The sequence below is a fragment of the Centropristis striata genome, chromosome 1, assembly GCF_030273125.1.
Source record: "Centropristis striata isolate RG_2023a ecotype Rhode Island chromosome 1, C.striata_1.0, whole genome shotgun sequence".
Taxonomy (NCBI): domain Eukaryota; kingdom Metazoa; phylum Chordata; class Actinopteri; order Perciformes; family Serranidae; genus Centropristis; species Centropristis striata.
In genome coordinates this window covers 44,935,443-44,950,826 of record NC_081517.1, presented here as the reverse complement: position 1 = coordinate 44,950,826, position 15,384 = coordinate 44,935,443, and the positions used below count along the sequence as shown (strand labels likewise).

General features: G+C 34.9%; 1 protein-coding gene across 1 annotated transcript in view; it reads right to left on the bottom strand.

Moving 5' to 3' along the window:
* Positions 1–15,384, bottom strand: part of LOC131979612 (testis-expressed protein 2-like) — a 64,857-nt gene that overhangs the window by 10,016 nt on the left and 39,457 nt on the right. The window contains 3 exon segments of the mRNA XM_059343667.1: positions 11,485–11,584; positions 13,864–14,043; positions 14,942–15,183. Of these exon segments, the coding sequence (XP_059199650.1) occupies positions 11,485–11,584; positions 13,864–14,043; positions 14,942–15,183 (522 nt within the window).

Sequence of the window (15,384 nt, the reverse complement as noted above, 5' to 3'; positions counted from 1 at the left end):
ACAGAGGAGAAACAGTTGGAGAGCACCAAGCTCCTGTTTGATATCAGCAGGAGGAGGTCTGGCTCCATAAACAGGGCTCTCCTTTTATTCCTTTTACCTCCGCTCCACCAAACCTGCTGTAATCTGGATTAAACTAACTCCTCTAAAGCCTCAATCCACCGCCTGGCTGCACGGGGCAGACTATGTGCTCTGGTTTCTACTTTTCTCTCTCTTTCTTTCTCTCTTTTCAACACTAGATCACTTCTTCTTGTGTACAAAGAGCCAGAGAGACTCATGAACATTCGTGTGGTTTCTCTTTTCTACCACTGGGAGGCAGCAGAGGACGACACATGATGGATTAAAGATGACTGAGCCTCCTTACTGTCCATTTATTAACCCATAAGAACCTATGGTGACACGGGTGTAACAAACACTTTAAATCAGGGGTCTCAAACTGGCGGCCCGTGGGCCAATTGTGGCCCTCGTGATGATATTTTGTGGCCCCCACCTTGATATGAAAGTTTAATGTGAGTTTTATATGAATGGCACTTTACTGTGTTCTGTGTGGAAGGTCCCTTTAATTACTTTATGTGGTAATTTTTGTGTCTTTTTAAATAATGTTGTGTCTTTTTTAAATGATTTTGTGTCTTTTTAATAATTTTGTGTCTCTTTTTAGCCTGGGTATACCCAGACTGCCTTGCGCGCTTGAATTTGATTTCGAACCTCCAGGCGGTCTGGCAACGAGGCGATTATCTTAGCCCTGTTTTAGGGATCCAATCACAGAGCGGGGAGGGACGGTGAGACGATGACGCGTACTACTCGGCACTTGGAAGCATTCCGGATCCAACATGGCTGCTGCAGACGCGAAACTCTCTTTAGCTGCAGATGGTGTTTTAAATAGTTTAGAGCGAAAGTTGAAAGGCGAAAGGTCTCTCGGCAGCTCCGCTGTCCCCCGGCTGGTAGCGAGATCACCGGTAGCGGGGCTATTAGCGCCGCACGGGCGGTTTCTGCGGCTCGTTGCGCCGAGCCGGTGAGACCGCCGGTCACCGCCGGTGATCTCGCTCCGAATCGGGGGACAGCGGAGCCCCCAGAGACCCCCAGCAGCTTGTTTATTGCCCATAAAATCAGTGGATGTGTGTGGCAGAATGACATGAGGGGGAATAAAGCGTGAAAATAAATAATCTTGCAGAAAGCGAGAACTGGAGAAGCAAAGCAGCAGCAACACTCTCTCACAGACACACACACAACAAACATCCATCTCTGTTGCTCTACTACGTCATCTGGTATAACTGATCTGATTGGCTAAGAGCTACCTACAGACGCTTTGATAGACATTCTAAGCGTCCAATAAACGGCTCTGGAGGATCGTAAACCACACCTCCTCTACGGAGAAATGAACGGCAGGTGTCCAGACCTAATCTCCAATGAGATTTGGTCTGGTGTTAGCCAGGCTAGTCTCTTTTAGTAATTCTGTCTTTTTTTTGGTATTTTGTGTTTTTTTTTTAATAATTTTGTGTCTTTTTTTGGTAATTTTGTGTCTTTTTTAAATGATTTTGTGTCTTTTTAATAATTTTGTGTCTTTTTAAAATAATATTGTCTTTTTTAGTAATTCTGTGTCTTTTTTGGTAATTTTGTTTTTTTTTAAATAACTTTGTGTCTTTTTAATAATTTTGTGTCTTTTTTTTGGTAATTTTGTGTCTTTCTTAAATAATTTTGTGTCTTTCTTAAATAATTTTGTGTTTTTTTTTGGTAATTTTGTGTCTTTTTAATAATTTTGTGTCTTTTTTAGTAATTTTGTGTCTTTTTTTAAATAATTTTTGTGTCTTTTTAAAAATAAATGTGTCTCTTTTGGTAATTCTGTCTTTTTTTTTTTTTTTTTTAGTAATTTTGTGTCTTTTTTGGTCATTTTGATTCTGCCTCCAGCGGCCCCCAGGTAATTTGAGTTTGAGACCCCTGCTTTAAAACTTCTATAATCTCCCATATTCAGCTTTATTCTTATCTTTAACACATTAAATCCCAAAGCGACACATACTAACACCCTGGTGTGGTGGTCATGTGACTGTGAGAGAAATGACTTCTCCAAAATGTGTCTGTGACTGGAAACAGAAATCTAAAAAAAGCTTATTTCTTGTTACTAGGCTTATTTTAAACCCATTTAACTATTCTAATCCATTAATAGGGTGTCCTGTATTGCATTTAACCCTATTATAGTTTGTTATTTGTTTTTATGTATTATTGATTTATTATTATTTTGTTACTTAAAAATAAATCTGAATTTTTTTTTTTTTGTTAAAACACTATTAATGTCACAATTTTAATAAATGTTGTGGAGATGCAGAGAAAAGGGCAAATTTGTGATTCTGTAAGTAGAAAAGGTGTTGAGTTTATTGATTTTAAAATAAGAAATATCACAAAAATAAATACCATAAACGCCCAATGTGACATATATGTCACATCACAGATCTTTAACAATTAGGGGTAGTATTTATTTATTTATTTTTTTTCAAAAACATCAGAAATGTGTTCTATGTGCTATATCCCCCATAATTTTCTTTTAAGGACAACTGGGTCTGGGTTCTTATGGGTTAAAACTCATCTTAAAACCTGTTTTTATTCCTTTTTGGCTTTCTACCACATGAGACTCTGCTCTTTTTTTAGTGTTTTTATGGTTTGTGTGTGCTGAATGATGTGATAATGCAATGAGTCTGGTGTTCCAGAGGGAAACACAATCAGAGTGAAAGTGAGTCGGACAGAAAGTAGAAATAAAAGCAGAAAAAAAACCTTTGACCCTTCAGAGTTTGGGGCCATTCTGTTGGTTCATTCTGCCTGTTTAAACCACTTTAAAGTGTTCATCATGACGTGTTGGTATCTTTGTTTTCAGCACAACATGACCAATATGACCTGATTATTATTATTTCATTTTGACTTACTGGATCAACATGTTGAACACAAAAACACATTAAAAAAACACACACAAAAAAGACCAAAAAACACAAAAGACAGAAAAACACACAAAATATACAAAAAAAAACCACACAAAAACCCAAGAAAAAAACAAATAAAATTACAAAAAAAACACATAAAAAACACACAGAAATGACCAAAAAACACAAAAGACAGAAAAACAGAAAAAAATACACAAAAACATACAAAAATGACTAAAAACACAAAGACGCACAAAAAATACAAAAAACACATAAAAACAGAAAAAATACAAAAAAGACATAAAAACACATAAAAACAGAAAAAATACAAAAAAGACATAAAAACACACAAAAAATACAAAAACACACAAAGACGCACAAAAAAAGACATTAAAAATGCATCGAAATGCAGACAGACACTGCAAAATAAAATAAAAATATCTGCAAAAACTTCATTAAAATCATGTTACTACACTTGGTCGAGGTGTTTTTTACCTTTGCTGAAAAAGAGTTGATGCACTAAATGGGACGTGGAAACTTGTGGGAAAGCCAAAACTTTAGAGGAAAGCTACACTACACTACACTTAGCTGACAGCTTTAGTTATTAGTTACTTTTTGGGTCAAGATTTAACATGAGGGAAAATATTTAAAAAATATACCGGTATAATAATGAACGATATGATATGACACACAACCTATGAAGAATTAAGAGTGTTTTGCACATACTGCAAAGAAACAGATGAGCTTGAAGAAGAGAGAGTAAATAGACACAAATGTACAACACAACTCTGTGTGGAGATACGCACACACACACACACACACACACACACACACACACCCAGCTGGAGGCTGATCGATGCTCTCAGCTGGTTCCAGGAAGGGTGGAGGTCAGATACGGTGAACAGAGAACCTGAGAACCTGAGAAGCTCCAGGAAACGACCAGAGGAAACTTTAAAAAGAGAAACTAAAGGGACCGATTCACTGCTGCTTCAGGTAAAAGGCTCTTATTGATCTCTTATTGATCCTGGAAACACAGCTAAACGTTCTCTACAGACGAATAAAAGCTGCAGAATACAGAAACATGCAGAGAAACAACATGCTTCATTTATTATTAACTAGTTTTTATTTCATTTAGTCTTTTGTTTGGATTGTTTACCTCTTTCTGCTTCCTGTTTAATTTCATTTACAAGAAGAACACTGTAAAATAAGGTGTTTAGTCTAAAAACCAGATCAAACAGTAAATCTGAGGGAAATGATCTTGCTGCATGGACAGATAATTTACCTTGACAAGATTTATTAAATTAAGATTATTAAGTCTTTTATTGGTGTTTTTTTTGTCTTTTTGTGTCTTTTTTGTGGTTTTTTTGTGTCTTCTTTTGGGTGATTATATGTCTTTTGTTTCTTTTTTTGGTGTTTTTTTTTGGCTTTTTGTTTCTTTTTTGGTCATGTTATGTCTTTCTTGGTGTTTTTTGTGTTTTTTTGTGTTTTTTTGTGTTTTTTGTCTTTTTGTGTCTTTTTTGTTGTGTTTTTTTGTTTTTTTGTTTTTTGTGTCTTCTTTTGGGTGGTTATACATCTTTTGTGTCTTTTTTTGGTGTTTTTTGTCTTTTTGTTTCTTTTTTGGTCATTTTATGTATTTTTTGCAGATTTTTTGCATCTTTTTTTGTGTTTTTTTTGTCTTTTTGTGTCTTTTTTGTGGTTTGTTTTGTGTTTTTTTGACTTTTTGATTATTTTTTTGTCTTTTAATGTCTTTTTGTGTCTTTTTTGTGTCTTTTTGTGCCTTTAACATCTTCTTTAGGTCACAAAATGACCAAAAAAGACAAAAAATGTACAAAAGAGATAAATTAAAGCTGCCAGCAGTGATGAACTGGCCCGAGCAGAGTGACCTGATGATTATTTGGTTCTTAGCAAGATAAAAAAAACTTTAGATTTAGAAGTGTTAGATCATTTATCTTGTTTTAAGAGTTAATTCCTTATTCAAAGCGTTCAACATGCTTATTTCTAAATTTAATAATCTTAATTTAATAAATCTTGTCAAGGTAAATTATCTGTCCATGCAGCAAGATCATTTCCCTCAGATTTACTGTTTGATCTGGTTTTTAGACACCTTTTTTACAGTGAAAGTCTAAAAATGAAGCCGTTTTCTGTTTTAGATTGACTTTAGACCAATACACTCGCATTCTCTTCTAAAGAAATAAAAATACTTGGCATCATATTGTAATTTCCGAAAGGAAGCTCAACTTGACCCGATGACCCGTCCAAACGGTTGATGTTGTTTATTATACAGTTTGTTTGGAGCGGCTCTTGTTTTGCCTGGAACGTTTCCAATAAATGCCATTGTCGTCTCAGTCGGAGATGAATCAATTGTTGAACTCTGCAGCGATAAAAATGACTCATAGAGCAGCAGAGAGAGAGAGACGGTGAGTCAGGACACAAAGAGGAAGATGGAATGAAAGGGAATGCAAGAGGAAGAGGAAAAAGTTAGACTGTACATATGAAACAGCTGCAGAGAGAAATCTGTCACTGAATAAAAGGAAAATGTCCCACGTTATTCCTCAAAGAGAGAAAACTCAAAGCTGATGTATGTCGAAAAATGACAAAACTAGAACACAGTTAGCAGAAACATTCTGACATTATATAATAGTTGTGCACTTACATGTTAATTATATAGTTTTGAGTCTAATTTACCTACTGAACATAGCTTTATGGCAGGGGTCTCAAACTTTTTTTGTTGGTAACATTGTCTTTTTTTTTTTTTTTAATTTGTGTCTTTTTTTTATTTTTTTAAATCTTTTTTAATTGTGTGCATTTTTTAAATAATTGTGTGTCTTTTTTGGTAATTCTGTGTATTTTTTTGGTCATTTTGTGTCTTTTTTTGTCATTTTGTGTCTTTTTTTGTCATTTTGTGTCTTTTTTAAGTAATTTTAGATGTTTTTTCAGTCATTTTGTGTCTTTTTTTGGTCATTTTGTGTCTTTTTTTAAAAGTAATTCAATTTTTTTTCTCTCATTTTGTGTCTTTTTTGTCATTTTGTGTCTTTTTTAAGTAATTTTGAGAGAGAGAGAAAACTCAAAGCTGATGCACGTCGAAAAATGACAAAACTAGAACACAGTTAGCAGAAACATTCTGACATTATAGTCGTGCAGCTGCAGCAGGAAAATCTTTGCTCCCTCACAAAGTTAAACCTCCGATTCTCTGATCCACAGAAAGCCAGAAGACCTGATGAAGTATTTAGAGCCAAGAGCTCACTAACCAATCAGAGTCTCTTCTGTAAGCAAAGCCTTCAGTTATGAAGTGTTTCCAGGGTTTATAGTACATAACCCTTTGGTGAAGGAGATTTCTTCAGTATAAATGGAGCATATTTGCCCTTTGGTAACACTTGAAACCAGTCAACAACAACAGCAGCAGCAGCCTGGATAACTGTGAGCAGGGTGACTGGAGGTCAGAGTGGCTGGCTGCGGTTGGAAAGCAGAGGAAAGGTTTCTACTGGTTCTACTGTTTCTACTGGTTCTCATGTACCCAGCATGTCTCTGTAACCTGGAGATGACCTCAGCCTGACAGCTGAGTGGGTGGGAGGGCATGTTTAGCTGCAGAGTCTGATGAAACTTATTGTTATTACGTCCATTAAGGAAGTCATGTTTTGGGGTTTGATTTGTGTGTTTTTCAGCAGGATTATAGAAAAATAACTGCTTTGATTTCATTCAACTTGAGCCAAGGGTGTAAATAAACCAAAGAAGAACCCTAGACTGCAAAAAAAACCTGCTCAGCAACATTTCTTCCTTTGAGCTCCACGTGATGAGGGTCACATTTACAGTTTAACTCATTGTTGTCATCATATACACACCAAGGTTATTATAGTTAAGGAAAACTAACGAAATAATGAAAACTAGACTTGAAAAAACATTTTCGTTACTGAAATAAAAATAAAAACTAGATATTTTAAAAAAACGATAAGTAACTGAAACTGAACTCAACAAAAAACTCACAAAAAGACCATAATACCTATCATTGATCCGACTTGAAAAATGAAAAAATAGCTTTGTTAGAGCGATCTAAAAAAACTGTTACATCTCCCTTTTTTAGAATTCTTCCTGCGTTTTTAATATGGGAGCCAATGAGGCTGTTGGTGGTGTTGGTGGATCATCTTTGCGTCCTACGCCCAAACTATAACTCTGACAGCTTTACCAGAGGATTGTGAGGGAGAAGACTCATTTTCCTACGTTTCTATGTATAAATTATTTCTGTAGAGTGGAATTTGCGGCCTGGAGCGCAGTTTTCAAATTTATTTTTTGACAGTTTCTTCTCTCCCTCTACACTCTGGCGATGATGTCACACACTGTGACACGAACATTCCGTACAATACACACCCATTATAATCTCAGAATTTCTCCAAAAATGATCATGGTCATTGAACAGGGATTGATAAAAAACTATATGACCTATCGAAACGCGGATTAATACACCGATACACAAGACTTGTGTCTACTTTTTAAAGTTTAAATGGAGTCTCTAGGTGAAATTATGCCAGAGACGTAGACATTTAAAAATCTCCAATTATTGTTCTTTTTCGCTCATTTTTTGTCGGTCGTCCCATTCACTTCAATGCAAAATTTTGGGCAGCATACTAAATGTTAGTTGTTGGTTAATATTGGAAGCATTTCAGTGTGAACAGTGTTGTTTTTATGGAGCTTTATGATGGAGAGTGTCAGCTCTGTGATCTGATTGGTCACAGCAGGAAGACAGAGAAAGAATAGAGCAGAGAGTCTGGAGAATAAATGTCACTGTGGAGATTACAGAAACTATTCAGCTCCTTTGACATTTCATAGAGTAAATATAGCTTTGAAGCAGTTTGTGTATGAAAGAAGTGGGCGTGGCCAATGTGGAAGTGTTTTAGACCTGCATTCTTTCTGATTGCCAGCAGGGGGAGACTTGGTAAAACAGGATTAATGTTCCGTTAATTAGATTATTTACATTGCAGCACATAGAGAGAGTCTAACGGCTAATGGTGCGTTCAAGGTCTACACAAATGTCAGAATTTTCAACGTTGTTCCGAGCTCCAAGTTCTGACTTTCAGTGTAAATTAAACACACCATGCGGTGTTACAGAAGGAACGTATTAGACCCGCCTTCAAAATAAAAGCAAACACATGTAGCTTTCAAAATAAGAGCACATGGATGTGTTAGCAGAGTCCACCACAGAATTTACAAGAAGACTGTCAAAATAAGAGCCTTAAATAAAACATATAAGAACGCTTATTATCCTTTACAATAATTCATTAAAATATGCAATGATTCAGATGGAATAGTTCATTAGAATGTGTGAGAGGCACCAAATTTAGACTTTTAGGGCAAAAATGTCCCCAGGTTTATTTATTTAAGTTGCTGTTGCACTACTGTTTTGTAGATTGTTTTATTTAAAAATAAATGGCTTGAATCTGCTGTATTATTCATGTTTTTGAAGGGTTTAACCTGAGCCAGGCCTCACCACAATGAGAATCATATCAGATTGTATAGTGGTCTATGACAAAAAGAACCTCCTTCTCACTTGATTAATTACCCCCAATTAACATTTTCTAATGAGTTTATGGTATCAATGGCTAGTTTCTTGTCTTCAATACAGCGTGATGCTCATTTCACAAATTATGGCCCCATTTAGAAAAAAAATAGGTGATAAAGCAGGGTATGCATAGTTTCCTTGAAAAATATATTATTATTAGTATTTTGATATCCATTGATTGATTTTGGAGATAAAATGTGTGGTGAGCAAATATTTATGTAACTGCCACACTGAATTAACTTTATATACACTACCGGTCAAAAGTTTTAGAACACCCCAATTTTTCCAGCATTTTATTAAAATTCAAGCAGTTCAAGTCAAATGAACAGCTTGAAAGGGTCCAAAGGTAAGTGGTGAACTGCCAGAGGTAAATAAAAAAAGGTAAGCTTAACCAAAACTGGAAAATAATGTACATTTCAGAATTATACAAGTAGGCCTTTTTCAGGGAACAAGAAATGGGTTAACAACTTAACTCTATGGAGTCTTGGGCTATTTTGTCCATTTTTGAATTCTTTTCATGTCTTTGTAAGTCATTTTGTGTCTTTTTTTGGTCATTTTGTGTCTTTTTTGTCATTTTGTCTCTTTTTTTTGTAATTTTGTGTCTTTTTTTGTAATTTTGTGTCTTTTTTTCGTCATTTTGTGTCTTTTGGTGTCTTTTTTGGTCATTTTGTGTCTTTTTTTAGTCCTTTAGTCCAACATAAAATGTGATTTTGAATCTTTTTTTTATTTTCAAAACACTCATGCTCAATAAAGAATTTTAAATGTGCATTAATTTCAGAGTACACTGAGACATTAAACTGCATCATTTTCAATTAAATTCTGGAAAAGTTGGTGTGTTCTAAAACTTTTGACCAGTAGTGTATGTTTAAGTTAATACTAGGATATTGTTGCTTAAATAGAAATCTTTGGGGATCCAAACATATTTTTGAAGATATTACATGTATACGGAAACTTGTAATGATCGCCTTCTGAGTACTGTCACTTTAAATGACTTTTGTTTCTTTTGGTTACCACGGTAACGTAAGGTCGTAGTTGAGGCTGACTGTACTTTTTCCCAGCTGGACAGAACTCCTCGGTAACCATCTTTACGTTGTTTTTCTTTTCTTTTTTACCTTCAACTCTGACATATAAATGGTGTTTGAGCTTCCACTGCATGAAATAAACACGCAGTGTGACGGTAAAGACTTGTTTTCTGTTCTTATTACAGCTTTAAGGACCCGTGGAGACCCCCGGGTCTCTACAAACTCCAAGAAGCAACACTGTTTTATCTGGCCTGGAGCTTTCAAAATAAGAGCGCATGGATGTGTTAGCAGAGTCCACCACAGAATTTACAAGAAGACTGTCAAAATAAGAGCCTTACAATAAAACATAGAAGAACCCTTATAATCCTTTACAATAATTCATTAAAATATCCAATGATTCAGACTGAATAGTTCATTAGGATGTGTGAGAGGCACCAAATTTAGGCTTTTAGGGCAAAAATGTTCCATATGTCCCCGGACGACCAGATTTATTTATTTAAGTTGCGGTTGCACTACCGTTTTGTAGATTGTTTTATTTAAAAACAAATGTAAAAATAAATGAACTCCTCCGTAACCATCTTTACGTTGTTTTTCTTCTTTTTTTACCTTCAACTCTGACATATAAATGGTGTTTTAGCTTCTCCTGCATAAAATAAAGGTGCAGTGTGACGGTAAAGACTTGTTTTCTGTTCTTCTTACAGCTTCAACGACCCGTGGAGACCCCCGGGTCTCTACAAACTCCAAGAAGCAACACTGTTTTATACTGTTTTATCTGTCCGAGAGGATAGAAGTGAGTTTTTCACAGAAGCTCTGATGCGTTTCTGCAGCAGAGGTGTTGCAGAGACTCTGAGGGGCGAAGCTGCAAACTCACCACATCCACTCAGTGATTTCCTGGGGAAACCCGACACTTCAACTTCTCATTAAGACCTACGGATTCATAACAGATGCATCCTGACAGACATCCTGCTCTTTATATCTCTTATCTTTAATATGGGCGCGGCTCACTGATCACTGCTTTTAAACAAGTTAAATCATTATTAACCCTTTGATGCACAACATGGGTGTAAAATGACCCTCATTCATTCCCTTCATGTTATTTAATGCTGCTGTGTGTTTCTGTGCTCTATCTTTTGATATCAACTTATTTTATGATTGAATATTTCAAGTATTCTTTAAATATCTTGTTTTTGACAACAACAGATCATTATTTCCATTTTTCCTCTCATACTTTATGAAGAAAAACAAAGGTTCTGTATTATTACATAGCTAACTACTTGGCTAAGTAGCTTGCTAAGCTAACTACTTAGCCAAGAAGCTAGCTTAGTAGTTAGCTTAACAAGCTACTTAGCTAACTACTTAGCAAAGAAGTTAACTAAGTAGTTAGCTTAGCGAACTACGTAGCTAAAAAATGGATATGTGCCATTTTTGACCCATGTTGTGCATTAGAAGAGTAGTGACACAAAAAGGGATTTTATTAAAATATGAATAAAGGAAAACGTAAAATTAGGATGTATGATGATCAAAAACAAACTAATTGAGGAAAACCTGGAATACTGAATGATGAAAATAATTTATTGCAAAGATATAGAACATAAAAACTCTGTCACTGGGTCACTTTAGACCATGTTGTGCATCAAAGGGTTAAAAACCTATTTATTCTCCTTGGCTTTTTACTTTTTATTCCTTTATTTCCTTTTTAACTCTAACTTTGTTTTTAGATTGAGTTTCTATTACTATTTTATTGTTTTTTTAGTATTTAATGATTTCATTGTTTGTATTTATTACTCTATTTGTGTTTGATTTTTGTTGTATTTTAACAACTTTACAGCATTTTGGTCATCTGAGGTTGTTTTTAAATGTCTATAAATAAACTTTGACTTGATAACTTTGCACAGTGAACAGAGTCTTCCCTGTAAACATCACATAGAGCTCAACAGAGGAAATGTTGCTGCCAGGATCTCTTTAAATAATTAATTCAGAGTGTTTGACATTAATATTAGTGTCTTACCTCTGTAGTCGATGGAAGGTTTGGAGGCTCCGAGGATTCTGGGCGTGGCCGAGCCCATGTCCAGCTCTGTCAGCGTGAGCTCGTTCATGAAGTACGGCAACTGGAACACACAGAAACAAATACTGAGATCAACACACAGGCAATTAATAGAATTAATAATTCATTTGCAGATTGTGATCTAACCAAAGTGGGCGAGGGGAGAGAAACAACCTCGGGCTGCTGGATTATGGCAAAAATCTACATTTTGGTCAATAAAGAGTGACTTTGGAAACTTCTTGAATAATATTCTTTTAAAAAAATATTTTAACCAGACAATTTTCCTGTGTCTTTGCATACAATTTACATGGAAATCAAATGAAAATGAATAAAAACATTAATATATAATAATGCATACAATCAATCAGAAAAAACAGAAAAAAAGTCAGATAAACAGAAAAAAATAGTCAGAAAAAAAGGACAAAAATAGTCAGAAAACTGGGAAAATAGTCATTAAATAGAAATACCTACCCCCAAAAAACAGAAAAGTATTAGTCAGAAAAACAAACAAAAAATGTCAGAAAAAAATAAAAAAAATTAGTCAGAAAAACAGAAAAAAAAACAGAAAAAATAGTCAGAAAAACTGAAAAAAAACCCAGAAAAAATAATCAGATAAACAGAAAAAAATAGTCAGAAAAACATGAAAAAATAGTCAGAAAAAAATTGTCATTAAATAGAAATACCTACCCCCAAAAAACAGAAAATTTTCAGAAAAAAAAATTGTCAGAAAAACAAGAAAAAAAAAGTTAGAAAAACAAAAAAAATGTCAGAAAAAACAGGGAAAAAATAGTTATTAAATAGAAATAAATACCCCCAAAAAACAGAAAAAAATTAGTCAGAAAAAAAACAGGAAGTCTCCAATAACACCAGAAAAAGTCTCTGGATTTGTCTCCAGTCGCTTTCTTGAAAAATAGTCTCTAAGGGGGTCTGAAAAGTCGCTAAATATAGCAACAAAGTCACTAAGTTGCCAACACTGCTTCACCAGCTTTTACAAATGTTGCGTGTTGTTGTGGCGTCCAGTACTACGTCACATCCTGCTTAGTGTTCTATCCAATCAGCAACCAGGCTGTTATCAGGGGAGAATAAAGACCCTGCTCTGATATTGTAGTGGAAACAGTCTCACAGACCAAAGAGATGACAGGATGCAGCAGGATAGTTTTCCAGGATCAGAAACTATCAGCAGGATGAAGTGATAGAAGTGGATCATGAGGTGTTTCTGTCCTGTAAACCGTGTGGAGCTGCTCACAGATCAACATTCATTTATCTGTGTTTGTTTCTGCTCTGTGGGCTTCAACACATGTTGTTTTAGGCTGGACTCTGTTTTTTTAATGTTTACTTACAGTCATGGCCAAAAATATTGGCACCCTGCACTTCTGTCAGAAAATGATCCAGTTCTCCCAGAAAACTGTTGCAATTACAAACGCTTTGGGAGGAGTGGTGCATTATCTGACAATAGTCAGAAAACTGGGAAAATAGTCATTAAATAGAAATGTCTAGCCCCCCAAACAAAAACAGAAAAACAAAAAACAATTGTCAGAAAAAAAGAAAAAAAAAGGCAGAAAAACAGGAAAAAATTAGTCAGAAAAACACAGAAAAATAGTCAGAAAAACAGGGAAAAATGCTCATTAAATAGAAATAACTACCCCAAAAACACAGAAAAAATTGTCAGAAAAACAAAAAAACAATTGTCAGAAAAAAAGAAAAAAAAGTCAGAAAAACAGGGAAAAAATACTTAATAAATAGAAATAACTATCCCCCAAAAAACACAAAAAATAGTCAGAAAAACAAAAAAAATTTCAGAAAAAAAGAAAAAAAGTCAGAAAAACAGGAAAGAAATAGTCAGAAAGAAATAGTCAGAAAAAATAGTCCGAAAAACAGGGAAAATACTTATTAAATAGAAATAACTACCCCAAAAAATAGTCAGAAAAAGAAAAAAAATAGTCAGAAAAACAGGAAAAAATTGTCAAAAAAACAGGGGGAAAAAAAATATTAAATAGAAATAACTACTCCCCAAAAAACAGAAAAAAATAGAAAAACAAAAAAAATAGTCAGAAAAAAAGAAAAAGAAAAAGTCAGTTTAGTCCGGTCCATTTTTGGAGTTCTGTGTGGAATGATCAGATTTGCCTTTTTTTTCTTTGCTTTTTTTGTGTTGTTCCAAAGTAAACAAAAGAAATAAACATGTGAATACCAAAGCGTTTGTAATTGCAACAGTTTTCTGGGAGGAGTGGAGCATTATCTGACAGAAGAGCAGGGGGACAAGATTTTTGGCCACTTTTTCCCAGCTTGGGATAAATAAAGTATATCTATCTATCCATCTATCTAGAAGCCTGATGCTCCACTCACCCGTATCTTGCTGAGCTTCATCTGGATCTTCTTGGAGACCAGTTCGGCCCAGTGAGGCTCCGTCAGGAAGTCCCAGCAGACCCGACCCAGCGCTGCGTTCACCCAGGCAACCGCATCTTCCTCCTCCTCCTCCTCCTCCTCCTCCCTCGGCTGCACCGGAGCTGACATGGTGCTCTGGAGCTACAGACACACAGTTAATAAATATTAGGAGAAAATAATATGGATCTAATATCTCAGGTAGGGCTGGGCGATATAGACCAAAAGTCATATTTTTTTTTGTTGTTATTTGCACTTAAAAAAACATACAATCATAAAGAAAGAACAGTACAAGAACTGAAACATGCACAAATGCACGCACGTCTTTTTGAATAATTTTGTGTCTTTTTTAATGATTTTGTGTATTTTTTTAGTAATTTTGTGTCTTTTTTAGTAATTCTGTGTCTTTTTTTGGTCATTTTGTGTCTTTTTTTTGTAATTTATTTATTTAAATTCTGTCATTTTGTGTATTTTTTTTAGTAATTCTTTGTCTTTTTTGGTCATTTTGTGTCTTTTTAAAAATAATTCTGTGTCTCTTTTTGGTCATTTTGTGTCTTTTTTTCAGTAATTTATTTATTTATTTTCTGTCATTTTGTGTATTTTTTTTTGTAATACTGTATCTTTTTTTGGTCATTTTGTGTCTTTTTTTCAGTAATTTATTTATTTAATTTTCTGTCATTTTGTGTATTTTTTTTAGTAATTCTTTGTCTTTTTTTGGTCATTTTGTGTCTTTTTTAAGTAATTTACTTATTTTTCTGTCATTTTGTGTATTTTCTTTAGTAAGCAGCATTTATATAGAAAGAAAGATAGTTTTTTTAAACTATATATATATATATATATATATATATATATATGTTTCTATATTTCTATATCGATATATCGGCCAGCCCTAATCTCAGTACAGATTATAAAACATTTACGCCCCTAAATACAACCCATTCTACCGTTGTGATTATCTAAATGGATAATCCTCTGTATCGTTGACTTGTTGTTGTTTAGAACGTCCCCTGAGGGAGGAACCAGTACAGGTGTTGTTGTTTACCTTCTTGTCGGCCCCGGGGCTGCTCTGGGGACTCTGAGGACTCTGGGGACTCTGGACAGCAGGACTGGCCAGCGCCGGGCTGACCACGGCCTGTCTGGGCAGCAGGGACGCCATGTAGACGCTGTAGTCAAACATCTGTCTGGGTTTAGCTGCTGTAGCTGAGGACAGCGAGGACTCTTTGGATCGAGAGGACAGAACCTCGTCCAGACTGCTGCGGCTGCTGCTGCGACTGTGACTCAGAGCTGACACAGAAAACAAAGAAAATTACTTAAAAAAGACAAAAAAATGACCAAAAAAAGACACAAAATGACAAAAAAAGAGCTGTGACTGTGACAGCTCAGAGCTGTGGAAAGAAAATCTCAGCAATGAGACGTTTCTGCTGTCTTTAAATGACTAAAACTTGAAATCAGAAGGGCCATTTTTATATCTGCATGTATGGAATA